Genomic DNA, 27,585 nt, shown 5'->3' with positions numbered 1-27,585 from the left:
TGCCTTTGTCATCGAACCATGCCTGCGGTCTTTCTTTCTGAATAACATCAAGGTCTACTGAATTAGTAGGTTGCCTTACCTGCCAACACTGATAATTTTGGAGCTCCAAGGAGAGAAGCACTGAACAGTGTTACAGAGGCAACAACATTGCAGGTCTTAACAATTCCGGACGACACTCTGAGTCCAGGGATGAACAATTCTACTGTCTGGGGCAAGTCAGTGATTGTTTTGCCGCCTGCACAAAGTATTGTCACTGTCTCAGTCACTCGGGTTCCACCACTTCTCCATTCACCACGGAGAGTTGTTCATAGACATGGCTAAGGATAAGATTAAGTCATAGAAGTCACAGATTCTGTGACTTTCGGAGACCTCTGTGACATTTACCACTTCAGCCCTGGGGCAGCGGGTGGAGGCTCCTGAGCTCTCAGTTGCCATGTGTGGCCAAGGAACCAGCAGCTTTCAGCCACCTCTGGCGGTGGGGGTATGTGGCCCTCCAAGTGGCTCTTGGCCGTGTGGGGACCCAGATCTCGGAGCTGCCACTGGCAGTGGGAGCCGTGGAGCTCTCTCACATGGGCTGCAGCAGGGGCTCGGGACCTCTGAGGTGCTGGGGCTGCAGTGGGGGCCACAGAGCTGTTATCTGCAGTGGCAGTAAGTGCTGGACCCTCACCCGTCCTGAAGTGCGGCTCAGGCTCTCATACTCCTGATGAGGCTTTAATCGTCCCCATTTCAGTCGCCCCCGCAGACCCTCGTGACCTGTTGGTGACTTTTACTAAAACTATCTGTGACAAAAAACCTTAGTCATGACTATTCAGCTGGTCTTCCCATCTTCCTGAAAAAAATTGTGTTGTGGGCCAGGATATCCCTCCCCGGGTGAACGCATTCTGGATGCTGTGGAGGGTTGTGGTGAATGCAGGCCCATGGACCGATTCAGGCAGTCCGATTCAAAACATAGAGAATCCCTCTAGGCAAAACCTTAAGTTACAAAAAGATACAAAAAACAGGAATACACATGTCCTCCAGGACAGTGAATTTCCAAGCCAAAACAAAGAAAACCTAAAGCATTTTCTAGCTAGATTTCTTACTAACTGTACAGGAGTTGAAGGGCTTGCATCCTTGATCTGTTCCCAGCAACGGTATTACACAGACAGACAAAGGCTTTCCCCCCCTCCAGATTTGAAAGTACCTTGTCCCTCATTGGTCATTTTGGGTCAGGTGCCAGCGAGGTTACCTTAGCTTCTTAACCCTTTTCTGGTGAAAGGATTTTCCTTCTGCTAGGAGTACAACTCGTAAGAACTGCACAGTCAAGGAAGGCTGACTTTTTTTACAGATTGTTTGTGAGCATACTCTTCCTCCATGCCAGGGGTAACTGGGGAACCATGGCGCTCACAGAACTTCTGGTCTTCCTCCCAAACCGCATCCCACTTAGTGCTGGTTCACATACTCTCTGACAATTTGACAGTTCCCTGATGGACACTGCAGGCCTGAGGAGATATCGTCTCTTGTGTCTGCAGAACTTTGTGTGAACTTTGTGTCTGCAGAACTTCTGCAGGTGTATTTGACTACTTTGTCACGAAGCTCTTTCATTTTGACCCCATAAATGATAGGGTTGAGCATGGGAGGGATGAGGAGATAGAGGTCAGCTAAGATGATATGAACATAGGGTGCGATGCCTTGACCAAAGTGGTGTGTAAGAATGGAGAAGAAGGTAGGGGTATAATATGTCAGCATCACACAGATGTGGGCTGTGCAAGTGTTAAGGGCTTTCTGGTGGGCTTTATGAGAGGAGATTCTGAGGATGGCCCTGATGATCAGACCATACGACAGGGCAATGAACGTCAGGTCAAACCCATTGATTACAAACATTAGCACAAAACCATATATCCTGCTGACTCTGATGTCCCCACACACCATCCTCACCATAGCTATGTACTCGCATTGTGTGTGGGGGATAATGCGGTTGGCACAGAATGTCTGCTGACTCAGGAGCAGGGGCAGGGGCAGAATGAAGAGAACAGCTCTTATCAAACCTGCAAGTCCTAGCTTAGCTATTTGTGCATTGCTGAGGATGGTGGCATATCTCAGAGGGTTACATATGGCAACGTAGCGATCGAAGGCCATTGTCACGAGGGTGGATGAGTGCATCACAGAAATCGTGTGGAGGAAGAACATCTGGGTGAGGCAGCCAGCCACAGTAATGCCTTTCAAATTGAACCAAAATATGCCCAGTGCCTTTGGCACAACAAAGGTAGGTGTGGCAATGTCTGTAAGTGCCAGCATGCAGAGCAGGAGGTACATCGGCTTCTGCAGAGTCTGTTCTTTACCTACAACAGACAGAAGTGTGACATTTCCCAACAGGCTGATAATGTAGAATGTAAAGAAAGGGATGGAAATCCAGATGTGGGCAGCCTCCAGGCCAGGGATGCCCATTAGGATGAAAGTTGAAGCGTCAGAGTGGGTGAAGTTGAAAGGTGCCATGAAGCAGTTGATGCATCGATATGACTCAGAAATGCTCAAGGTGCCTGTAAAGGGAGAAAAGCACAGCAAGGGGGTTCTTATTTGTAAAAAATAATATGGTAAATATGTTACAGTTATGAACATTCTCGGAGTCTTCTTGAGTGAGGAGTGAAGAACTACCGACGATGTCACTCCCTACTTTCCATAGATCTAGAATACGGAGGGAACCGTTTGTTTCAAAACTTGGTTTCCAGACTCGTTTGTGGGAAGATTACAGACTCCCCAAAATGGAGTCCAGAGTTATGTGGCCTGGTCACATGGCCTTTTAGAGTCATAGCATCCACTACGTATAGTCTGTCTGAAGCATTCTCAGGGAGGCTCACCAGGTGGGAGATAAGTTTCTCTAAAGGCCTATTGTTTCCCCCAAAGTCTCATTGCCCTGAATAGGCCCTTCCCAACCATCTATCTAGACTGACATCAAGTTCCCTAGTGGGCGTTACTCACTTGTAACTACATTTGAAATACAGGGAAGTCATCAAAATTCAGAACTTTTGACCAAAATCATCAATACATACAACCATAACCATATTCAGAAAGTCATAACTTTTCCAATAACATCTTACATGACCCATCTTGCATAAACTGTATCATAATTATGCTATAATCATATCATCATATCACAATGAACAATATGGGGTACATTGTTACAAAAATATCAAATGTTATTTCTACCAGTGAAATGCCTGAAGTTACAGAACAACAACAAATGGAAACAAAACTGAGTAAAACTTGTGACACCCAGATTGTAGTTCTGTGGCTTGCCATGGGAAAGAGACCCTGAAACTCCCCAAACACACTCTGTACCACGAAAGGTCCCAAAGTTGGCCTTGGACCAACAAACACAAAGAAAAAAATAATTTCAACAGCACTGCCCACCTGTCCACCTACATGCTGCTTTGCAACCCTGTGATGTTCCCCTCTGGTGTTATCTGGACTGGTGATCTGGTTGGTCACCCCAGTCCTTAGCTTTGGTAGCCAGCCTTACCCTGCTCAGCTGTGAGAACCCCACTCCTGGGCTGTTCACGCTCAGTCTTTGACATGTAAAGTGCTCTTTGGATTATGCAACCGAATGACACTAGCCAATATCTCCTTTCCCAGACACAACCTTACTCTTGCAGTGTGCAGGTGTGCCCGCAGGGCACTCCAAGCTTATGTGAGTTTGTCAGTTTAAGAAAGAAATGGAAATGCCCCAGGCTTGTTATCCCAAGGGGAGTCTCTTACACGCTTCAAACCAAACACACTGCTTCAGGTAGAATAAACAACAAATGTATTAAGTACAAAGATAGAATTTAAGTGATATTCAGTGATTGGCAAAAAGTCAGAGTGGTTACCAAAAGAAAAGGAAATGTAAGCACACTGTCTAAACTCTCAATCCTATTAGACTGGGCAACATCTAGATTAAGGATTTTTCTCACCCCACTGGATATTGCAGTCCTTAATATACAAGTTTCCTGTGTAAACCTGGGCCAATCTCCCCTGTTGGAGTCTTGTCTTCTTCTCAGTGGGGGCAGGAGAAGGGCCCAGTATGTGTCCGCTCTGTCTGTTTTATAGCCTCAATCCATGTGCTTGGGGGGCACAAGTCCAGGCATGTCTGGGGAGCATTGCTGAGTCTCTCCAAGCAAGGTTGAGCAATTCCCTCTGTGGAGCTTCGTGCACGTGAGTCATTGCATTGGAGCTCCCTTGCTGGACAAGGGCTCTTGATGGGTTGTTTGACACCCTGCCTGGGGATTGGTCACTTTCCTTGCTGTTGCCTCTGGAGAGCTAATATCTGACTTATTCCCCAATTTACAGCATGTTTTAGTGACCACCATACAACACCATAATCATAACTCCATATTCATTAATGATACACATGTATGGATAGAGGCATGATTTCAACAGATCATAACCTTTCCCTGATACCTTACAAGGCATGTTTTCTATGTAAAATCATGTTTATATGAAAATGAGGACTATGGCCGTTACAGGATGCTCCCCGGTGATAGAGAATGTCTCACCTCCCCCCTTAGTTTGCTCCAAGAGGGTTAGCCACCGACTAGCTCAAAGGCAGGGTGTGTTATCGCTCTCTTGGCACCCAGCCTTCAAGGCCATGAGGCGGTGTCATAAATACAAAGTGAAGGGGAAAACTCCTCTCACCTGTAAAGGGTTAAGAAGCTAAAGGTAACCTCGCTGGCACCTGACCAAAATGACCAATGAGGAGGCAAGATACTTTCAAAAGCTGGGAGGAGGGAGAGGAACAAAGGGTCTCAGTCTGTCTGTATGCTGGGTCTTTGCCAGGGATAGACCAGGAATGGAGTCTTAGAACTTTTAGTAAGTAATCTAGCTAGGTACGTATTAGATTATGATTTCTTTAAATGGCTGAGAAAAGAATTGTGCTGAATAGAATAACTATTCCTGTCTGTGTATCTTTTTTATAACTTAAGGTTTTGCCTAGAGGGGTTCTCTATGTTTTGAATCTAATTACCCTGTAAGGTATCTACCATCCTGATTTTACAGAGGGGATTTCTTTACTTCTATTTACTTCTATTTTTATTAAAAGTCTTCTTGTAAGAAAACTGAATATTTTTTCATTGTTCTCAGATCCAAGGGTTTGGGTCTCTGGTCACCTATACAAATTGGTGAGGCTTTTTATCCAACATTTCCCAGGAAGGGGGGGGGTGCAAGTGTTGGGCGGATTGTTCATTGTTCTTAAGATCCAAGGGTCTGGGTCTGTAGTCACCTAGGCAAATTGGTGAGGCTTTTTACCAAACCTTGTCCAGGAAGTGGGGTGCAAGGTTTTGGGAAGTATTTTGGGGGGAAAGACATTTACAAACAGCTCTTCTCCAGTAACCAGTATTTGTTTGGTTGTGGTAGCAGCCAATCCAAGGACAAAGGGTGGAATATTTTGTACCTTGGGGAAGTTTTGACCTAAGCTGGTAAAGATAAGCTTAGGAGGTTTTTCATGCAGGTCCCCACATCTGTACCCTAGCGTTCAGAGTGGGGAAGGAACCTTGACAGGTGGTGTGCCTCAGTTTCCCCATTCAGACACTGCAAACCAGGTTTCTATGCTATGATCAGATTTAAATCTGTTTGCAGCTATTAACTATGAACTAGACTTACCATAAGGTTTAACATCAGTCCTCAAATTCTTATCCCAAAACTTTACATTCATACCTTTTTTTTAATCACAGATGGGTGTTTACATGGATTTTTATGCTACCATGCCGTCTGTTCAGATACTGCAGTGTGAGGTTGGTTTGTTCCTTACCCATGGTGTCCTTTGACTCTCTCCCATGTAATCAGTCAATGGCTTGTCTTTCCCTCCAGTGTTCCCGTCTGTGTGGGCTATTAATTTAATTGTGTCTCTGGAATTTTGGTGCCTCAGGGTCTGGGAAGATAGTTTTTCAGGGGGATCCTGCACATTGGCTGGCTCTTTGCCACCTTTCCCTAGAGGATGGTGATCTGAGCTCCCTGGGCTGGCTGTGTTTACCCTTTGATCAGACACAACTTTTTCCCAGCAGCTTTCCCACGACTCACTAGCATGGGGGAAGACACCCCCTTCTCTGTCAGTTGGGGCATTTGTATTCTCACAGACTACCACCTGGCAACTTCCTGGTCTCAATTCTTCCGTTATCACAGGCATTGGAGCTGCAACTAGATGTAAAGAGACACAGATATTTTCCAAAAAAAGTATCAGAAATAGCGTCCTGAAAAACTGGGACCTGGATTGGGGTACCCTCCGTCACCCCTTCCTCTGTCCCTGAGAAGTAAGCTGTGGGACTGCTCCCCTCCAGGAAGCCAGTTACACAGTTCCCTCTCAAAACCTGGGTCACCGGCTGTCAGGGTTCCCTCCCCACCCTGAGCTCTGGGGTACAGATGTGGGGTCCCGCATGAAACACCCCCTAAGCGTATTTCTACCAGCATAGGTGAAAAATTTCCCAAAGGCACAAATCATTTCCTTGTCCTTGGATGGTATTGCTACCACCACCAAGTGATTTAGACAAAAATCCAGGAAAAAAGGGCCACTTTGAGCCCTTGTTTCCCCAAAATATTCCCCGGAAACCCCTTCACCCCTTTCCTGGGGAGGCTTGAGAAAAATATACTAGCCAATTGGTTACAAAGTGAGCACAGAGCAAACCCCTGGCTTTTTAGGACCCTGAAAATCAATCAGGTTCTTAAAAGGAGAACTTTTTTTTTTTTTTTTTTTTTTTAAGTAAAAGAACCACACCTGGAAAATCAGGATGGAAGGTAACTTTACAGAGTAAATAAAAAAGTAAAACACAGAGGATTACCGACTGGGCTCAGCTTCAAAGTTACAAAAAACAAGAATAAAACTCCCTCTTAGCATATGGAAAATTTACAATCTAAAACAAAAGATAACAAAGGTATTTCCCTGCCTTTACTTACAATTTCTGTAATTGTAATGCATCATTTCAAGTATCTTTTCAGGAGATGATTTACCAGCTTGGTCTCTGTCTCTCTCTGTGTCCAGAGAGGGGACACACAAAGAGAGCACAGATAAAAACTCTTCCCCCCACTCCAGATTTGAAAGTATCTTCTTCCCTTATTGGTCCAGTTGGCCAGGTGCCAACCAGGTTATCTGACCTTCTTAACCCCTTACAGGTAAAGGGACTCTGTACCTCTGGACAGGAGGGATTTTATGTTACCGCATACATCAAGGTTGTGACCCTTCCCTTTATATTTATGACACAGTCTGTGTACCTGGGTTCCCAGACGCTGATGCAGCCTTCCTTCTAGTGTCCTCGGCATTATGCCCCAAGTGACGAGTGGGGAGACATTCCTCTACCCCCACTATTCCTTCCCCAGTTTCCTCCTCTGGGCCCCCTCCTAAGACACATTTCTGTGTGCTCCATAGGAAGTGATCTTTCTTTTGTTCAGCTGCAAAACTCTGCCAGTTAACAGCTGAGACAGTTTCCTTACTCACTGACAACATCTCCCCTGCCTCTGTGCCTGAGGGCATGTTGCCTAGTCTCAGCCCCCTCCCATACTTGGAAGCATCCTGCTTCCGTGTGTTACAGAGTGACAGGCATCCTCACTCACCTCAGTGGTTTCTGAGATTCTCTGCCCCTTCTCTAGGCTCTCCTCTGGGACACATTTCTCTATGCTCCCTAGACTTTGTCTCTGGTTCAGCTGTGACCTGCTGGAAGCTAACAACCTGGACAGTTCTCTTCCTGGAAGGTATTACACCCCATCCCTTCCTGATGTGATGTTTCCTCCAGCTTGAGTGCAGGAGTTGTTCTAAACCACCCTCCCGCCTGGAAGCATGTGGCTTCCCCCTGTTGCAGAAGAATCAAGGAGACTCTCTCCCATTCTATCAGCAGTTCCTGAGAACTTACCCTTTCCTTCACCGGTCCCAGGATAAAACTCACTCGTGCGGCAGGCAAATACTTTAAGCTGAGCTGCACAGAAAAAACATGAGCACGGAGCAGGTCGACGAAGAGGTGTTCCATTACTCCACAGTCCAAACACTTTCCAGACCTTCCCACACCACAAGGATTTTACCTAGTGGTATAAGGAATCTGCTTTCGCCCACCCTCACAATCTCTGCCGTGTGGCCAGGTAGCACCCTGGCCTTTGGGACCACATTCCGCTGAACCAGAGAGATATGAGCTCCTGTATCCCTCTGCCTCAAGTACTCCATCCATTTGGAGAGCGTTAACATGCTCCATGTCTGGTTCTGCAGAGGCTAATCTCCTAAAACCAATATGATTGGTTTCAGTTGCTTGGGGAGTTTCTGGGGTGAGGACAGCAGAACTAACATGAACTATTGGTTGCCTGCTTCCTCCTAGCACAGGCCATTTATTCCTCAAGTGATCAGTGGAATTACACTGACAGCACCTTTTGAGCTCTTCTGCTTTTACAGGAGATTTGGGATGGGGGTTAGAGGAATGTTTTTGGCTAAGAGAATGTTTAGGCTCCCATCCCCCTACTGTCTTCCCAGGGGCAAAATGGGACCCTCCCTTCCCACCAGTTGTCAACCCCTCTTTCTGTGGCCTGCCCTCAATAGACACCTGAGTCTAATCGAAGTCATCAGCTAAAAAAGCCATCTCAGCCCCAGACTTTACATCTTTGTCCCACAGACACTGCTTTACTTCAGCCGTACTTAGTAAATGCTCTTGAGCAACAAGTCCAAGTATTTCTTCAAAACTTGCCACCTCTTTACCCCTCACCCATTTTCCCAAAAAATCTTTCACATTCTTTAAATATTCCCCATTACTCATCCCAATATCCCTCCTAAGATTCCTAAATTTAACTCTCCATTTCAGGGGTAATCTGAAAACTTCACAAAACAGTATCTTTAAATTTACAGTAGTCTCTAAAGCATCTTCATTAGGCATTCCATTGAAATCATTTGGAGCTTTGCCAGTGAATTTTGCAATCAGGGTAGGAGCTCTCTTAACAGCAGGGATTTTATGTATCACATACAGCCTGTCGAAGGCAGTCAGATATTCAGCAATATCGTACTCCTGACTGTCTGCAGGACATGAGTGTTCCCATTTGTGGATTTTTGGAGTGATGGGAGTCATTGGGGTCAGGGGCCTCTGGTTCTGCTTCTCTATCAAGTCCAGTTGGTGTTTTCAATTTCTCTCTCTCTCTCTCTTTCTTCCTGCCCTCTGTCTCTGTCTCTCTCTCTCTCTCTTTTCTTGGCTCAGGGGCCTCTGGTTCTGCTTCTCTATCAAGTCCAGTTGGTGTTTTCACCCTCTCACTTTCTCTCTCTCTCTTTTTCGCTCTTTTTCTTCCATAGGCCTGCTGTGTGCAGCTTCCTCCCTGGCTGCCTCTTCCTCCATAGCCCCTTGGTGTGCAGCCTCCTCTTCTTTGACCTCATTGCTGCCTGCCACGTTTGAAACTTGCCGTAGTTTCCCTTCTCTGCTGCTTCCAGTTTTGCCAGCTCTAGTTTTGTAGCTCCAGCGTTGGTTGTCATTTTTTTGCTTTCTTGTGCTTAATTCCCTCATTGAACTTAAACAAACAGAAAATGACATAACAGTGCCCCCTCCTGACTGTCCTTAGCCACTGCACCTTCTCACAGGATGAAGGATGGTCCAGATGAGGACGGTGTCAGAGACAACCTGCTACAGTGTGGTCCACTTTACATTCCAGGCTGAGACACCTCCCGGACGCAGGAGGGCTCATGATGCCTCTTTGGGCTGTGCATTGGGGAGGACGTCCATTCCCCATTTTGCAGAATTTCAGGACTCTGAGTCACTCTGATCTGGATACTGCATGCCACAGAATATCAGGGTTGGAAGGGACCTTAGGAGGTCATCACAGTGTCCCGCTGTCCCACCCCCAGCCCCCCACACACTGTGTGTTTCTGGACTTTCCCCAATAACATTTGCAACACCACCTCTAAGCCAGAAACCTGCTTTTAATTTGACTGCTTTTTGTGTTTCTCATCCTCTCCAGAAACAGAGATGCGGGGCCTCAGAGGGAGCAGACTCCTCTCCCCCCTTGAAAAAAATGTTATCCTATTTGTTTTGAAGGTTTAAGCCTGTGAGTTTGAGATATCAGCAACTTTTCTGTCAGTTCTTCTTGGGTCCTAAGAAGCTCACCCATCCTTAGAGGCCACAGGAGAGCTCCACATGAAGTCACTGGAGACTCAGTGCTGATTTAAATCAGGGCATTTATTTAAGTCACTACATGTGGATTTAGGGGGAACTCCTGGATCTGTTGGTAATTTGGCCTTTGATCTCAAAGGGGACCAGATTCACCCTGAGTGTTTAACTTTTGGCTCCCAGCTGTGAAAATCACGGCTTTGGGTCCTGCTGCAGAAAGTGCGATTCTGTTAGGGTGCTGCAAGAGTCTGAAGGAAACCCTTCATGTTTCCTGAAACCCTTCATGTTTCCCTTCAGTTCATGGGGTGCTTGAACTGAAGACCGGGAATGAAAGTTGGGAATTTCAAAACACAGGGGCCCTGATTTTGCTCTCAGAGAGGCCAGTGTCAATCTGGAGTGACCCAGTGAAGACAGAATGAGAGAGCAGAATATTGCCAGTGTGTGGCCCATTCTCGTTGTGAACTCTCTGGTTCACAGGTACCCACTGCAGAGGCTTTGGCTGCATTTCCTAACAGGGCAGTGACATTGCTGAACTGGAAAACTTGAGCGAACCAGAGGAAAAACCACACAGCACAAAAAAAAAAAAAAAAAAAAAAGGAAGTTACTGAGACAGATAGAAGGAAACAGTAAGAGAAAAGGAACTAAATTTAAAACACAATATTTGTCTAAACTCTTTCCAATACATTTATAGTTCCAATTTGACCAGGTAAATCCCTTGGTGTTTCCGAGAGTACTAAAAACTCAGCACTAACCTTAATGCAGAAACAGGCAAGTCACCGCAATCCTGCTCAGCAGAGAAAGGAAATCTCCTTATGGCTACTGCAAGGCAGAGGCTTGAGAATCAGTGTGTGAATGTCACATGGCTGACACTTCACATGCTGCACAGCGACCTTTATGATCCCCCTGAACACTCCCCGCGAACTGTCAGGTTGGCCAGGACTCCCATAGAATTCCCTGGACTCTGTGAGCAGCGGGAAAAGCAGAAAATAGACCCTAGAGAACTTCAGCCTAAGAGCCCCCCTGGGAGTGAAGAAATGATCTGCCAATAACAGGGGCTCAGATTTACAGAGCAAAATGCAATTTGCGAACGGTTCAGTGCAGCACATGGTGATAGATTTCTTTCCTGTGTGTAGTGCACTTCCACCTGCACTCACTGGGAACGCTGCCACAAGATTGGGGGCCAAAAACACATTTCACTTGATGGTAGCATTGTACCACTGCACACCACCCATGCAGCTGTAATAGCCATTCCCTTCGCCTCTGAAAAATCAGTGCCACTCTGTCGCAGGCAAATTACATGATCCTGAATTAATGCAAGCTGAAATGCGTGTAAAAGGCTTTCTTCTCATAGTATTCTGACATCAATGGTAGTTGCCAGTGGCCCTTGGGAGGTGCTAACTTGTTTTATGTCTGACAGCTGCCAACTGTTTGAATGGTTAATCTACTCTCTGCATCACGGAGGCATCACATTTCACTTCTTTGTTGACCTTTCACAGATTGGTGCAGAAATGGGTTATGATATCCTGGGTCAGAGCTAGTCCAACGGGACTTCTCCACTGACTGCGTGATTACTTCCTCTCTTCCCGTGCTAAAATGACCATGCTTCGGTGAGAACATGGGTGAGAACATGGTGGTACAGGAATCAAAGAACTGCTACATGTGGCTCTCCTGTTTGGGCTACTGTCCCTAGCCCCATACTTGCGTCATAGATGCCTTGCGGCCAAATTTGAGGTCCAGAGGGTATAAGACGGATGGGTTGTCACTCCTGGGGTGCAGTCTGGGAGCCATGAGAACTGCTGCACCCCTCTAACCACCCAACTGAGCTGGCCCTGTTTCACACTGCTTTGCTGGTGATTCAGGCTCTCCAGGCCCTGTGATCACCAACACTAGAGCAGATGGTGCCACACACTGAAACAGAGCTACCTGAGAGTTTAGCGAACCTCCTAAGTATAAACAGCAGACCCCAGCCGATTTCTCGGTTTTGTTTCCAATTTTTGTTGAAAGTTATATACATAACTTCAGACATTTCACTGGTGGAAAGAACCACCGATCTTTGCACCTCAGCTGCTTCAATCTCCCACCGTATCCTGGACCCGCTGTCTGAACTCTCCTTCCCCATCCCAGGCTGCCTTGCTTCCAACATCATGCTGGTTGCCAGTGTCTTCTCCATACACCTCAGTCACCTGTGGATTCCACAACCTCCGAGCTGCCCCACGCTCCCCACAACTCTTCCTCTGCAGGGGGTGAGATGACTCCCATCAAACCGGCTCCCTTGGCAGGGAGGAGTGACATACTGGTCAGAAATCTACACACAGGCCTCAAATGCCGAGGAACCTATGCTGCTTCTCTTATTACACCGATACACAGTACATGGTGCTTCAAGGACTGCTGCTTAGGAAAAACTCACAGGCTGAGAATTATGCACATTATATAATGAGAGCGGGCAACTCTGGGACATGTGAGGGCCTAGATCAATACAGCTGCCACATGCAGGCACCACTGGTAGCTGACTGACAGAGTGGGCCAGTGTGAGACAGATTTTAAACCCAGGATGCTCTGGGACTATTTGCTAGCCAGCTCTGTTAGTTATGAATGGTGAGGGTTGTACATTCATCCTTAGTGCAAAGATTTTATAGGGTGTGTGAAGGTTCCTTCCACACTCTGAACTCTAGGGTACACATGTGGTGACCTGCATGAAAACCTCCTAAGCTTACTTTTACCAGCTTAGATTAAAACTTCCCCAAGGTACAACATTATTTTACCCTTGGATTTCCACTGCCACCACCAAACTTTATCTGGGTTTACTGGGAAACATAGTTTGGACATGTCTTTCCCCCCCAAATCCTCCCAACCCTTGTACCCCACTTCCTGGGAAGGTTTAGTAAAAATCCTCACCAATTTGAATAGGTGACCACAGACCCAAACCCTGGGATCTTAGAACAATGAAAAAACATTCAGTTTTCTTACAAGAAGACTTTTAATAGAAGTAAAGGAATCACCTCTGTAAAATCGGAATGGTAGATACCTTACAGGGTAATTAGATTCAAAACATAGAGAATCCCTCTAGGTAAAACATTAAGTTAAAAAAACCCCACACAGACAGGAATAGTCATTCTATTCAGCACAACTCTTTTCTCATCCATTTAAAGAAATCATTATCTAACACATACCGAGGTAGATTACTTTCTAAAAGTTCTAAGATTCCATTCCTGTTCTATCCCTGGCAAAAGCAGCATACAGACAGACCCAGACCCTTTGTTTTTCTCCCTCCTGCCAGCTTTTGAAAGTATCTTGTCTCCTCATTGATCATTTTGGTCAGGTGCCAGCGAGGTTATCTTTAGCTTCTTAACCCTTTACAGGTGAGAGGATTTTTCCTCTGTCCAGGAGGGATTTTAAAGGCGTTTACCCTTCCTTTTATATTTATGACAGGGCGAAGTTATTATTTTTCTCACCTAAAACTTTTTTGCATGCAGCGCCTTATGGGATCCCTCAGGTTCATAAAATACACACAGAGTGCACATTTCCCAAGGCAGAGCTGTCACCTGAGAATTATGGTTAAATTCAACATACTCATGAATAGAAAATTGTTCTAATGCTTAATTAACTCACACCATTTAAAATGTACACTTTATTTCCAATCAGAAATTCTTTAACTCCAATTTCCAGATATTGGATTGTGTTACACCTCTCAGAGTAACAGCCATGTTAGTCTGTCTCCGCAAAAAGAAAAGGAGGACTGTGGCATCTTAGAGACTAACAAATTTATTTGAGCATAAGCTTTTGTGAGCTACAGCTCCCTTCATCGCAAAAGCTTATAGCAAAAGCTTATGCTCAAATGAATTTGTTAGTCTCTGAGGTGTCACAAGTCCTCCTTTTCTTTTTGCTGTTACACTTCAGTATGCTAGCCTGAAAAGCCTATTATTCAATACTAGTTCACAGTGTATATCGTTTCCGACAGTTATCAAGTCACCCCTTAACCATCTTGACTAAACTAAACAGATTCAAATCTTTGAATCTATCACAACAAGGCATGTTTTCTAATTTGTACTAATTCTTGTGACCCCTCTCTGAAAACCCTTCCGTAGATAAACATCCAGTTTTAACTGGGGACACCACAACTAGACAGAGGATTCAAGAAGCAGCCACACCAGTGCCAAATACAAAGGTAAAGTAACTTCTCTAACTCTCCTTGAGATTCCAGTTTTTACCATCCAAGGACCACATTGGCTCTTTCGGCCACAAGGCCACACTGGAAATTCATGATTAGCTGATTATTCCTTCTTACAGATTGCTCTGAATCAGTGACCTGTCTTCTTTATTATTTACAATCCCCCAATTTTTTGTCATCTGCAAACATCATTGATTTTCAGGCATGAGAAGGGTTAGCAGCTGAGTTGCTGACACATGTTTCTTCTTACATTTGTCTGTTAACATCTGTAACTTATGCCTCAGACAAAGCTGGGTGCCTGCAAGAAAGTGTCTCACCAAAAGAAACAAGGAAGGTGTCAGGCTTCCCTCCCCACTCTGAATTCTTAGGTACAGTTGTGGGGACCAGCATGAAAGCCCCCCTAAGCTTATTTTAGATTAAAACCCGGTACGCTGCCAATACCAAGCAATTTAACAAAGAATCAGGGAAGATCCCACTTGGAGACGTCTTTCCCCAAAATATCCCCCCAAGCCCTTACACCCCCTTTCCTGGGAGGCTTGAGAATAAACAAGATGAGCACAAACCAGCCTTGATTTTTAAGACCCAAAAAAACCCATCAGATTCTTAAAAAACAGAACTTTATTAGAAGAACAAAAGCAGATAAGAGAACAACTCTGTAAGATCAGAATGGAAAATAATCTCACAGACAGTCAGATTCAAAACATAGAGAATCCCTCTATGCAAAACCTTAAGTTACAAAAAGACACAAACAGGAATGTAATTCCTCCAGCACAGCGAATTTCACAAGCCAAAACCAAGAAAACCTAAGCCTTGGAAAGAAGCAGGGAGAACTGGAGGTCCTGGTGATGTCAAGGAACTATGGTGTGATTGGAATAACAGAGACTTGGTGGGATAACTCACATGACTGGAGTACTGTCATGGATGGTTATAAACTGTTCAGGAAGGACAGGCAGGGCAGAAAAGGTGGGGGAGTAGCACTGTATGTAAGGGAGCAGTATGACTGCTCAGAGCTCCGGTACGAAACTGGAGAAAAACCTGAGTGTCTCTGGATTAAGTTTAGAAGTGTGTGCAACAAGAGTGATGTAGTGGTGGGAGTCTGCTATAGACCACCGGACCAGGGGGATGAGGTAGATGAGGCTTTCTTCCAGCAGTTCACGGAAGCTACTAGATTGCATGCCCTGATTCTCATGGGTGACTTTAATTTTCCTGATATCTGCTGGGAGAGCAATACAGCGGTGCATAGACAATCCAGGAAGTTTTTGGAAAGCGTAGGGGACAATTTCCTGGCGCAAGTGCTAGAGGAGCCAACTAGGGGGGGCGCTTTTCTTGATCTGCTGCTCACAAACCGGGTAGAATTAGTGGGGGAAGCAAAAGTGGATGGGAATCTGGGAGGCAGTGACCATGAGTTGGTTGAGTTCAGGATCCTGACACAGGGAAGAAAGGTAAGCAGCAGGATACGGACCCTGGACTTCAGGAAAGCAGACTTTGACTCCCTCAGGGAACGGATGGCCAGGATCCCCTGGGGGACTAACTTGAAGGGGAAAGGAGACCAGGAGAGCTGGCTGTATTTCAAGGAATCCCTGTTGAGGTTACAGGGACAAACCATCCCGATGAGTCGAAAGAATAGTAAATATGGCAGGCGACCAGCTTGGCTTAATGGTGAAATCCTAGCGGATCTTAAACGTAAAAAAGACGCTTACAAGAAGTGTAAGGTTGGACATATGACCAGGGAAGAGTATAAAAATATTGCTCGGGCATGTAGGAATGATATCAGGAGGGCCAAATCGCACCTGGAGCTGCAGCTATCCAGAGATGTCAAGAGTAACAAGAAGGGTTTCTTCAGGTATGTTGGCAACAAGAAGAAAGCCAAGGAAAGTGTGGGCCCCTTACTGAATGAGGGAGGCAACCTAGTGACAGAGGATGTGGAAAAAGCTAATGTACTCAATGCTTTTTTTGCCTCTGTCTTCACTAACAAGGTCATCTCCCAGACTGCTGCGCTGGGCATCACAAAATGGGGAAGAGATGGCCAGCCCTCTGTGGAGATAGAGGTAGTTAGGGACTATTTAAAAAAGCTGGACGTGCACAAGTCCATGGGGCCGGACGAGTTGCACCCGAGAGTTCTGAAGGAATTGGCGGCTGTGATTGCAGAGCCATTGGCCATTATCTTTGAAAACTCGTGGCGAACCGGGGAAGTCCCGGATGACTGGAAAAAGGCTAATGTAGTGCCAATCTTTAAAAAAGGGAAGAAGGAGGATCCTGGGAACTACAGGCCAGTCAGCCTCACCTCAGTCCCTGGAAAAATCATGGAGCAGGTCCTCAACGAATCAATCCTGATGCACTTGCATGAGAGGAAAGTGATCAGGAACAGCCAGCATGGATTCACCAAGGGAAGGTCATGCCTGACTAATCTAATCGCCTTTTATGATGAGATTACTGGTTCTGTGGATGAAGGGAAAGCAGTGGATGTATTGTTTCTTGACTTGACAGTATTCTTGTCAGCAAGTTAAGGAAGTATGGGCTGGATGAATGCACTATAAGGTGGGTAGAAAGCTGGCTAGATTGTCGGGCTCAACGGGTAGTGATCAATGGCTCCATGTCTACTTGGCAGCCGATATCAAGTGGAGTGCCCCAAGGGTCGGTCCTGGGGCCGGTTTTGTTCAATATCTTCATAAATGATCTGAAGGATGGTGTGGATTGCACTCTCAGCAAATTTGCGGATGATACTAAACTGGGAGGAGTGGTAGATATGCTGGAGGGGAAGGGATAGGATACAGAAGGACCTAGACAAAATGGAGGATTGGGCCAAAAGAAATCTGATGAGGTTCAATAAGGATAAGTGCAGGGTCCTGCATTTAGGATTGAAGAATCCAATGCACCGCTACAGACTAGGGACCGAATGGCTAGACAGCTGTTCTGCGGAAAAGGACCTACGGGTGACAGTGGACGAGAAGCTGGATATGAGTCAGCAGTGTGCCCTTGTTGCCAAGAAGGCCAATGGCATTTTGGGATATATCAGTAGGGGCATAGCGAGGAGATCGAGGGACGTGATCGTTCCCCTCCATTCAACATTGGTGAGGCCTCATCTGGAGTACTGTGTCCAGTTTTTGGGTCCCACACTATAAGAAGGATGTGGATAAATTGGAGAGAGTCCAGCAAAGGGCAACAAAAATGATTAGGGGTCTAGAACACATGACTTATTAGGAGAGGCTGAGGGAGCTGGGATTGTTTAGCCTGCAGAAGAGAAGAATGAGGGGGGATTTGATAGCTGCTTTCAACTACCTGAAAGGGGGTTCCAAAGAGGATGGCTCTAGACTGTTCTCAATGGTAGCAGATGACAGAACGAGGAGTAATGGGCTCAAGTTGCAGTGGGGGAGGTTTAGATTGGATATTAGGAAAAACTTTTTCACTAAGAGGGTGGTAAAGCACTGGAATGCGTTACCTAGGGAGGTGGTAGAATCTCCTTCCTTAGAGGTTTTTAAGGTCAGGCTTGACAAAGCCCTGGCTGGGTTGATTTAACTGGGAATTGGTCCTGCTTCGAGCAGGGGGTTGGACTAGATGACCTTCAGGGGTCCCTTCCAACCCTGATATTCTATGATTCTAATGCATTTTCTAGCTAGATTACTTACTAACTTTACAGGAGTTGGAGGGCTTGCATCCTTGATCTGTTCCCAGCAAAGGTATCACACAGACAGACCAAAGCCTTTCCCCCCCTACAAGTTTGAAAGTATCTTGTCCCCTCATTGGTCATTTTGGGTCAGGTGCCAGCCAGGTTACCTGAGCTTCTTAACCCTTTACAGGTAAAAGGACTTTGCCTCTGGCCAGGAGGGATTTTATAGCACTGTATGCAGAAAGGTGCTTATTCTTCCCTTTATATTTATGACAGGAGGGAACAGAGGTGCAGACCTGTTGCCCTAAACACCAATAGCCTTGTGGCCTTCCTGCCCATTCTGTTGAGCACAAAGTCTCACTTAGCCCATGGCCTCAACTCCCTCTTGTTGCAATGAGTTCCTCAGTTTAAGTAGGCATTGAGTCAAGAGAGCACTCTTTTTTTATTGGTTTTGAATTTGCCATGTTTCACTTTAATTGAATGTCCTCTTGATCTTGTGTTAGGAGACATGGAGAACACAGTCTCAATCTACTCTCTACCAGGCAGTATTTTATAGATTTTCACATCTCCCGTCTAATTGATCTTCTTTGTAAGGTAACAATCCCAATCTTTTTCAACTTCCATTATGCTGCCCATTCACCTGGCTTGGTTAGCTCTCTCTGAGGACTTCTCTGGACTTGATTAGGACCTAAATAATCTTGTGCCATCTGCATATGTTGCCACATCACTGCTCAATGGCCCCTTTCTAGATTGGTAATAAGTATTAAATATTTGCTCTACAGTTTGTTATAAATTGTGTAAACCTCCCACCCCTCTCCCACCACCCACTTGCTATCCTTCACAGGCACCTTGATCATTTCTGACCCTGACTGACACATGAACCACCTCATGGCAGTTTTCAACCTCACACACTTTGACGCTTCAGCATTCTTTCTAATGGGCATCCCTGACTTGGAAGCTGCTCACGTCTGGATTTCCGTCCCTTTCTCTATTTTCTACTTTATGGGCCTGCTGGGAAATTTCACGCTTCTCTATGTTATATCCAAGGAGCAGACTCTGCACAAGCCGATGTACCTGCCGCTCTCCATGCTGGCACTCACAGAAATCGGCACATCTATTTCCGTCATGCCAAATGCAATGTGCATATTTTGGTTCAATTTGAAAGGTATTACTGTGGGTGGCTGCCTCACGCAGATGTTCTTCATTCACGTGGATTCTGTGACACATTCAGCCACCCTCATGACAATGGCCTTTGATCGCTGTGTCGCCATATGTAACCCTCTGAGATATGCCACTGCCATCACCAACGCATGAATAGCTAAGCTAGGGCTAGTGGGTTTGATAAGAACTGTTCTCTTCCTTCTTCCCATGCCCCTGCTCCTGAGCAGGCAGCCATTCTGTGCCAACCACATTATCCCACATACGTGCTGTGACCACATGACCGTGGTGAAGATGTCGTGTGGCGACATTACAGTCAACAGGATGTACGGTTTGGTAATATCATTTGTAATCATCATGTTAGACTTGACACTTATTGCCCTTTCCTATGGTCTGTTCATCACAATATCCTCCAAGAAAGCCCACCAGAAATCTTTCAGCACTTGCACAGACCATATCGGTGTGATGAAGATGTCTTACCCTTCCTTCCTCTTCTCCACTGTGACATACCAGTTTGGTCAGGGAATTGCTCTCCATGTTCACATCATCTTGACCAGCCTATATTACCTCCTTCTCTCCATGTTCAATCCTATCATTTATGGGGCCAAAACCTTCGAGCTTCGTGAGAAATTGCGTAAGTAAACTTGCAAAATATGATTACCCGGTGCCACTGATTTTAAGCCTTCGTGACAAGAGGGTGAAAGTATATCTTGTTAATCAAGGGTGCTCTGTTCTCCTTTGGCTGAGCTCAGCACTGTGGAAGTTCAAGTCTGAGAAGCTCCTCACACCTAACCTCTTATCACTGTATCACCAAGTACTGATCTCTCTGCTGCTAAGTTTCCACTTTCTCACCATCAGCTGATCTCTCTCAGTGTCATCTATCAGCCCTCAGCCCCAGAAACCCTGTCACTTGTTCTTTCCATGACTTTCAAACCAACAGAAGATACGGTAGTTTTCTGAAGCAAGGTGGCTTTCCATTATACCCTGTTTGAACCGGTATCTTGTTCAGTTTGACAAACTGAAGCCATGCTTTCTGACAGCCAAAGACAATAAAGTAAGGACAGTGCTGAAATATACCTGATTTTTCTACGTCCAGTCCTTCTTGAAGCCTGGAGGATAAACTCAATGTTACGGTTGGAAAATGTTAATACAGGAAAGGTGCTGCAGGAATTGAGGGCATTCTAGTAGAGCTTCTTGGTGAGAGTTTTGAAACGATGTGTCTCTGAGAACTGGACCACATTACTCTGAATTTGAGGGCAGTTTGTGAAACAGATGAAACAGAGATTGTCACTATATGTCCAGGTGATTGAATCGCTTGCCTTCCTGAGTCTTTCACAACCTAGATTGGCTGATGTCTCATTTTTGCATCTATACAATGATACAAAACCTGTTATGAAGAGTCTGCACCAATGAAAGAATGATTGCACTGCTTACTGCTGATATGTATGACCAGAAGCAGAAGCATCCTACTTCCAGTGAAGACACCGAGGAGGAAATGTTGCCTTTTAGGGACTAACAGTAACAATATAATGCAACTCAGAATATGCACATTGGCCAGCATCATTGAATGTATTTAGAAATAAATAATATAATAATGTTATTGTTGTTTTTACGCAACATAAGTTTTGGGCTCCCTTGGGCAAGGCAATTTTTAACAACATAATTTGCTATTTTTTCTTTAAAACACCAGCCACCCATCAATCAGGATTCAATACAAATAGTGGGGGTTTGATTTTCAATTTGATTGTCATCTCATAGATTTGTAGATTATGTGGAAAAACTCCTTCTAGGGTTTTAGCTTCTTTTCTTTTCTAAATCAGATCTATGTAAGGTATCTAACAAAACGTTTCATTTGTTACTTGATGTATAGACCATTGCATTTATTATAAAAAAACCCTGTGTTTCAAGAAAGAGATTGCGCTACTTTTAGGTTAGTTTTTAAGTTATTTGGGGCTATTAAAGCAGTAAAATGCGGCAAACCTGATGCAGTAGCTCAAGCTGAGCTGGAGGCAGAGCAGCAGCAGTCATAAAAAGAAAGGTTCAGAGAAGGATCCCTGAAGGCAGAACTGGGCTGAGGCCACAGATGCAGCACTCAGACATGTTGTATCCTTGGGAGCAGCAGTTGAGGAAGAAATCACTTGAGACACAGAGAGCTGTGAGCCATGAAAGCAGCTATTTGTTTCCCACACCCTGAACTAACCAAACCAGCCCAAACTGGCTGGGCTACCCCCTAATAATCTAACTCAGTTGCCATAGCAACAACAAGCTGTTATTACCATGACAACCAAATCCACAACATATTCCTCCCCCCTTTATAAGAACATTTCCTAAATAAAACAAACACTAAACTAGAGAAGAAAGGTAGACTGCCTCCATTCCCGGCTAAACCCCAGGGATTATTTTGCCCCATAACCCTGGGTTCACCCTAGCTAAAGATCCAGCCATTGGAGTGTTGTCTCCTTGCTGATTTCAAAGCTTGTTTCATTGTCTGCACAAATCTTTCAGCTAATCCATTGGTCGATGGATGATATGGTGCTGTAGTGATGTGGTGTATCCCATTTGCCTTCATAAACTTTTGAAACTCCTGAGAGATGAACTGTGGTCTGTTGTCACTCGCAAGTTGTTCTGGCAGAACAAAACGACTAAAGAGTCCCCGTAGTTTTTGGATAGTACTCTCTGCAGTAGTGGAATGCATTCTGGAGACTTCTGGCCATTTAGAATGGGCATCTACCACCACTAAGGACATGCTTCCTTCAAGGGGGCCAGCAAAGTCAACATGAATACATTGACATGGGTTTTCAGGCCAGTCCCTGGGTGTAGGGGTACCCACTGGGGTGCATTCCTGACACCCTGACATGACATACAAGCTCTTGCTTTCTCTTCAATAGCACTGCCCAATCCAGGCCACCAGAAATAGCTTTGTGCAATTTCCTTCATGCGCACTATTCCACAGTGACCAGAATGTAGCTGTTCTAACATCTGTGGTCTCAGTGGTGGTGGGATAATGACACGTCTCCCCCACAATAAAGAACCAGATTGGATCGATAACTCCGTCCTCCAGGACATGTAGGTAACAAGGTCCGATGAGACCGGAGAGCTTTCGTTGAGATTTTCCATGCATCACGAGGTCCATAACTTGGGACAATACTGGGTCAATGCGAGTTGCCTTCTTTATCTGAGTAGCAGTGATGGGTGTATTCTCTACGTGTTCAAAGTAGAAGACTTCCTTTTGGGCAGTATCTTGATGTTTGACTGGCAAAGGTAACCTTGAGAGACCATCCACATTGCCGAGCAGAGTGGATTTCTGATATTTGATTTCATATGTGTGCGCTGAAAGTAACAATGCCCAATGTTGCATACAACTAGCAGCTAATGGGGGAATGCCTGGATAGGGTCCAAAAATTGACGTCAGAGGGCGATGGTCAGCAAGAAGAGTAAAGTTCCACAAAAACAAGTACTGATGAAACTTCTGAATGCCAAAAATGATTCCCAATGCCTCACGTTCAATTTGGGCATAGTTAGTTTCTCCTTTGCTTAGAGTGCGTGAAGCAAAGGCAACAGGTCTCTCTTCTCCCGAAGGCATAATGTTTGACACGACTGCACCCATTCCATAAGGGGAGGCATCGCAGGCCAATTGTAGGGATAAGGATAGATCAAAGTGTGTTAGAACTTCAGAATTTAGCAATGCATTTTTAGCTTTGTTAAATGCAACATCTCAGGCTTCAGTCCACTTCCAGGTCTCGTTCTGCCCAAGGAATTTACGAAGTGGTTTTAGCAGTGTGGCTAACTGTGAGATGAACTTTCCAAAATAGTTCAATAGTCCTAGAAACCAGCACAGCTGGCTAACATTTTGAGGTGGGGGAACCTCCACAATAGCCTTAACTTTTGCAGGGGCCTTATGAAGACCCTCAGCGTCAATGATGTGTCCCAAATATTCAGCAGAGGGCTGGAAGAATTCACACTTGTCTTTGCAGACTTGTAGGCCATACTCTTCCAGTCTTTGTAGGGTAGCCTCTAAATTCTTTAAGTGATCCTTTTCATTCCTTCCAGTGACCAGGATGTCATCCAGATAGCACTGAACTCCTGGCAAGCCACACAAGATCTGGTCCATAGCCCTGTGGAACAGGGTGGGAACAGACGTTAAGGGTAGGCGACAGTATCGATAAAGCCCCTTATGAGTCACAAGAGTCAACAGCTCTTGGGACCTTCCATCGATATGCATCTGTAAACACACTTGACTCAGATCAATCTTACTGAAGTTTTGTCACCCAGCCAGGCCCACGAAGAGGTCATCGATGCGGGGAAACGGTTATTGCTCTGCACACAACACTGTGTTGACAATGACCTTATAATCACCACAAATCCGGAGGGAGCCATCTTTCTTCATGATTGGAATGATAGGAGTGGCCCATGGAGTATGGGTAACTGGTATTAGGACTCCATTGGTGACCAGGCACTCCAAATCCGCTTCAACTTTCGGCCTGATGGCATATGGCACAGTTCAGGCTCTCAGATATTTTGGTTGACTGTCAGGTTTCATGTTCAGTGTGACAGTGATTCCCTTCATACTTCCCAGATCCTCTCCAAAAACAGCAGTATGTTTCCTTAGTATAGCGGTCAGACCGGTTTCTTCTTTAGTCCTTTGGTGCACTTCTGCCCTGTTCAGCTGAATCTTCCCAAGCCAGGACCTATCCATTCAGACTGGGTAACTACCTCTCACCACAAACAGTGGCAATTTAGCAGCCTGTCCTTTGAGTTCCACCTTAACATCAATACTGCCCAACATGGGCACAGCTTCTCCCGTATACATCTTCAGAACAGCTTTTGTTGCCTTAAACGGAAGATGCTGTAGCTTTTCTTTATACACAGCCTCAGAGACCAGTGAGAGGGCTGCCTCGGTGTCCAGTTCCTTGCGTATAGGCTTGCCATCCAACAACGGGGTTACCCAGTATTCATGTGAGCCCACTGCCAAAGACAAAACGTGGAGTGGCTCTTCTTCTTGCGATGAGATGTCACCTTGGTCATCCTGGATCTGCTCTAGGGTATACGGGTTCCCCTTTTAGGTCGGCCAGAGCACAGGCCTCTTTTTCTTTTGTTTACAGGCACACTCAATGTGTCCCTTTTTGCCACAGTGTCGACACACCAGGTCCTTACACCATCATTGTGATGCCTTGTGACCCGGCTCACCACAGTGGCAACATTCCTGACTCTGCACAGTTTTGTGGGAAGGTTCTTGTGACATTTTATGCACCCTAGAGGATGCACCAATGGATTGCGCCTCCTTTGTAGCCAGTTCCATGGAGACGGCAATATCCACAGCCTTCAGTAAGGGAAGCTAGCCTCTGTCAATAGGCTCTTCCGTATAGTTTCACTCTGCAAACCACACAGTAACCTGTCACGCAGGGCATCATTTAACATCTCCTTAAATTCATGGTGTTTTGCTAGCCTTTTTAAAGTTGCTACAAATTGTACAACTGTTTCCTCTTCTTTTTCGCCTCTTTTGTGGAACCTCTATCCTTCAGGAATTACCAGTGGTTTGGAGGAAAAATGGGACCCCAGGATTTCTGCAATGTCACTGTAAGATTTGGTCTCAGGCTTAACAGGGTGTAATAAGCTGCGTAGCAGGGAGTAGGTTTTAGCTCCCACAACACTTAAGAATATTGGCACCTTCTTCTCTGCTGTAATGTCATTTGCAAGAACAAAAAGATCAAAACGCTCAGTATACACATGCCACTGCACTACATTCTCCTCCAAAGGTTCCAGTGGCCCTTTAAGTGTAGCCATGGTTTTAGTTTCATGTTTCACAGTCAGTGCCAACAAGCCAGCACAGTCAGTGCAAACAAGCCAGTTCTTACCCCCTTCCAACAGCTGAAAGATTTTGGTAGGTTTTTTTTGTTTGTTTGTTTGCTTGCCTTGACTTCCACTTCCTTCTGTGGCTGGGGCAGCACAGGGATCCCATTCTCGTCGCCACTTTGTTGTATCCTTGGGGGCAGCACTTTAGGAAGGAATCACTTGAGACGCAGAGAGCGGTGAGCCATGAAAGCAGCCATTTATTTTCCACACACTGAACTAAGCAAGCCAGCCCAAACTGGCTGGGCTATCCCCTAATAAGTTAACTCAGTTGCCATAGCAACAACAAGGTGCTATTAGCATGACAACCAAACACACAACAAGCCAGAAGAGTTGAAGGCAGCAGTGCTGAAGCAGAGCTGGGGAGCTGCAGCTGGAGCAGACCAGAACCGGGAGCTGGATCCGCACAAACCTGCGAGGGCGCCACGGCTGAGCTAGAGTAGGGAGCTGCAGGGACAGAGCCAGGACAGTGGATGCCGGCAACTAGTAACAAGGTAGCCGATCACAATGAGCAGCTCAGGAGAGCAAGTTGGGGCCATGGACAGAGGGCCTAGCACAGGGAGATGTCACCAGACCGGAGGGCCTTGAAGACTGGACTCAGGAGAGAGGACGTCAATCTGATGTAGGGCCAATTGCTGGGGAGAAGGGTCCTGCCACCTAGAGCCTGAGGGTGTGTGGCCACTGCAAAAGCCAGTGTCTGACTTGGCAGTATCACCACAGCACAACTAGAGGCTGGCAGGGGGTCTGGGATGTGTGAGGAACACAAAGAGAACAGTTCTTAGGTCCCAGACATGGCTGTGTGTCAGGACGGGGTTCCTTGTTTCCTTGAACTTTCCCATTTATCCTTAATTTTCTTTCCGGTTTCAGAGTAGCAGCCCTGTTAGTCTGTACTCGCAAAAAGAAGAGGAGGATTTGTGGCACCTTAGAGACTAACCAATTTATTTGAGCATAAGCTTTTGTGAGCTACAGCTCACTTCATCGGATGCATTTAGTGGAAAATACAGTGAGGAAATTTATATACACACAGAACATGAAGGAAAAAACAAACAAACCTGTAAGGAGAGTAATCACTTAAGATGAGCTATTACCAGCAGGACAGCAGGGCGGAGGGGGAGGGGGATTTGTGTCCATTTATTCTTTTACGTAGAGACTGTGCAGGCATATCACATTGGTAGATGTGTAGATGTCCACACTATCAGAGGCTCGTTCACCTGCACATCCACCAATGTGATCTATGCCATCATGTGCCAGCAATGCCCCTCTGCCATGTACATTGGCCAAACTGGACAGTCTCTATAAGAATAAATGGACACAAATCAGATGTCAAGAATTATAACAATCATAAACCAATCAGAGAACACTTCAATCTCTCTGGTCATGCGATTACAGACTGTTGCGGTTCAGTGATGAGACAGAACACAGCTTTATGCAAGCAAACAGGCTGGTCAACGGAGATGGGCTGTTCTCCCCCCCCCCCCCCCGCCTTCCACCTTCTCCTTTTATTATATTTCTCCCCCTAAGCATTACACACTGCTACACAAAGGAATGTATGACGTTGATTCATATGCTTAGTTACCATTCTCTATCTACTACAATCCTGGTTCTCAGGCCTTGAGCCCAGGCTAAAGAAACCTTCCACAGTTGCTGTCCAAACAATCAAGTTCTCAGGGTTCATATCTAGCCCTTGTCCTTGGATAGAGCAATGTGTGCATTGCTTCTAGGAAACAGTCAGGGTGTGCCCCGCCTGCTTCCAGGTGGAATAGCTAGACATTAACCCTTCATCTCCCCTTTTTTTGTTTATTGATAGTTGGCCATCTCATGGTAGCCGCCAATTTGTTTTGTCATGCTATTTAACTCCCAGACAGACAAGGACATAACCTGGGGAGCTTTCCAGGGCAAAAATTTTACAAAGTCTTAACAAGGAAGGAATACATTGTACACAGCAACAACAAAAAATAAGCCCAATGATTACAAACACAAAATAACCAAAAGCTTAACATCTGCAATATAATCATCTAAAAGGGGTACACTTCTTTTACTACAATTGTGACCAGCAAAAGGCAATATAAGTATCATTCTACTAAGACAGCAAAGGGTGCCATCACTTAAATTTGCAGGAATATAATTAAAGGTGCATGAACCACAAGTAAAAACCCATCCTGATGGTAGGATGATATGGTCATACTTATATGAAACATTAACAGCATGGGAACAATTTAAAAGGGATTGAGAAATTTTTTGACAGCCCAAGGGCACCTTTGTACTAGTGCAGTTAACTACACGCGCACAGGTGACATTGTGAGCCCCGGCCGGGTACGGTGTGTGGAGGGATATAGCCGTGCGAGGCAGAGTATAGTTGGCCGGGCCCCAATTAGCCATGCTAGAGTACTGGGAGGAAAGATTAGCATAAGCAGAGAACAGTGCCTTATTCTCCATCTCCTCAGGGTGATGACATACTGGAATAAGGCATGTACCTAACAAATCTCCAGCTGCTACAGAATTAGATAAACAAAAGTGGGTAACATTTGCTATTGAAGCCAATCTTTCCCATATGTTATATATATGTCATTCGGGCTTGTAACGGGGGAGGCGCTTCCGAGCCAACCCCTACAAGAAATAGCAGGCACAAAAGGTACACAATCATCACAGAATTAGCAGTGATTTGGGCGAGAATCGCCACAAACAAAGTCTTAGGAGTTTCTGGCTGCTGATCTGCTGCCAGTTTTCGTTGAGCC

The 27,585-nt window shown here is 45.6% G+C and overlaps 1 protein-coding gene across 1 annotated transcript; it reads right to left on the bottom strand.

Moving 5' to 3' along the window:
• Positions 1-1,422: 1,422 nt before the first annotated feature.
• On the bottom strand, positions 1,423-6,115 carry LOC311515240 (olfactory receptor 52P1-like; the record flags this gene model as incomplete). Its single annotated transcript, XM_084618166.1, has 2 exons — positions 5,999-6,115; positions 1,423-2,519 (listed from the first exon to the last, which is right to left on the bottom strand). Exon 2 carries the CDS (start codon positions 2,473-2,475, stop codon positions 1,423-1,425), a length of 1,053 nt encoding a protein of 350 aa, XP_084474292.1. The 5' UTR covers positions 2,476-2,519; positions 5,999-6,115.
• Positions 6,116-27,585: the final 21,470 nt, after the last annotated feature.

This window comes from Lepidochelys olivacea, assembly GCF_965140295.1.
Source record: "Lepidochelys olivacea isolate rLepOli2 genome assembly, chromosome: 1".
Lineage (NCBI taxonomy): Eukaryota > Metazoa > Chordata > Testudines > Cheloniidae > Lepidochelys > Lepidochelys olivacea.
The sequence above is the reverse complement of the archived record's forward strand: the minus strand, read 5'-3'. Positions and strand labels throughout refer to the sequence as shown.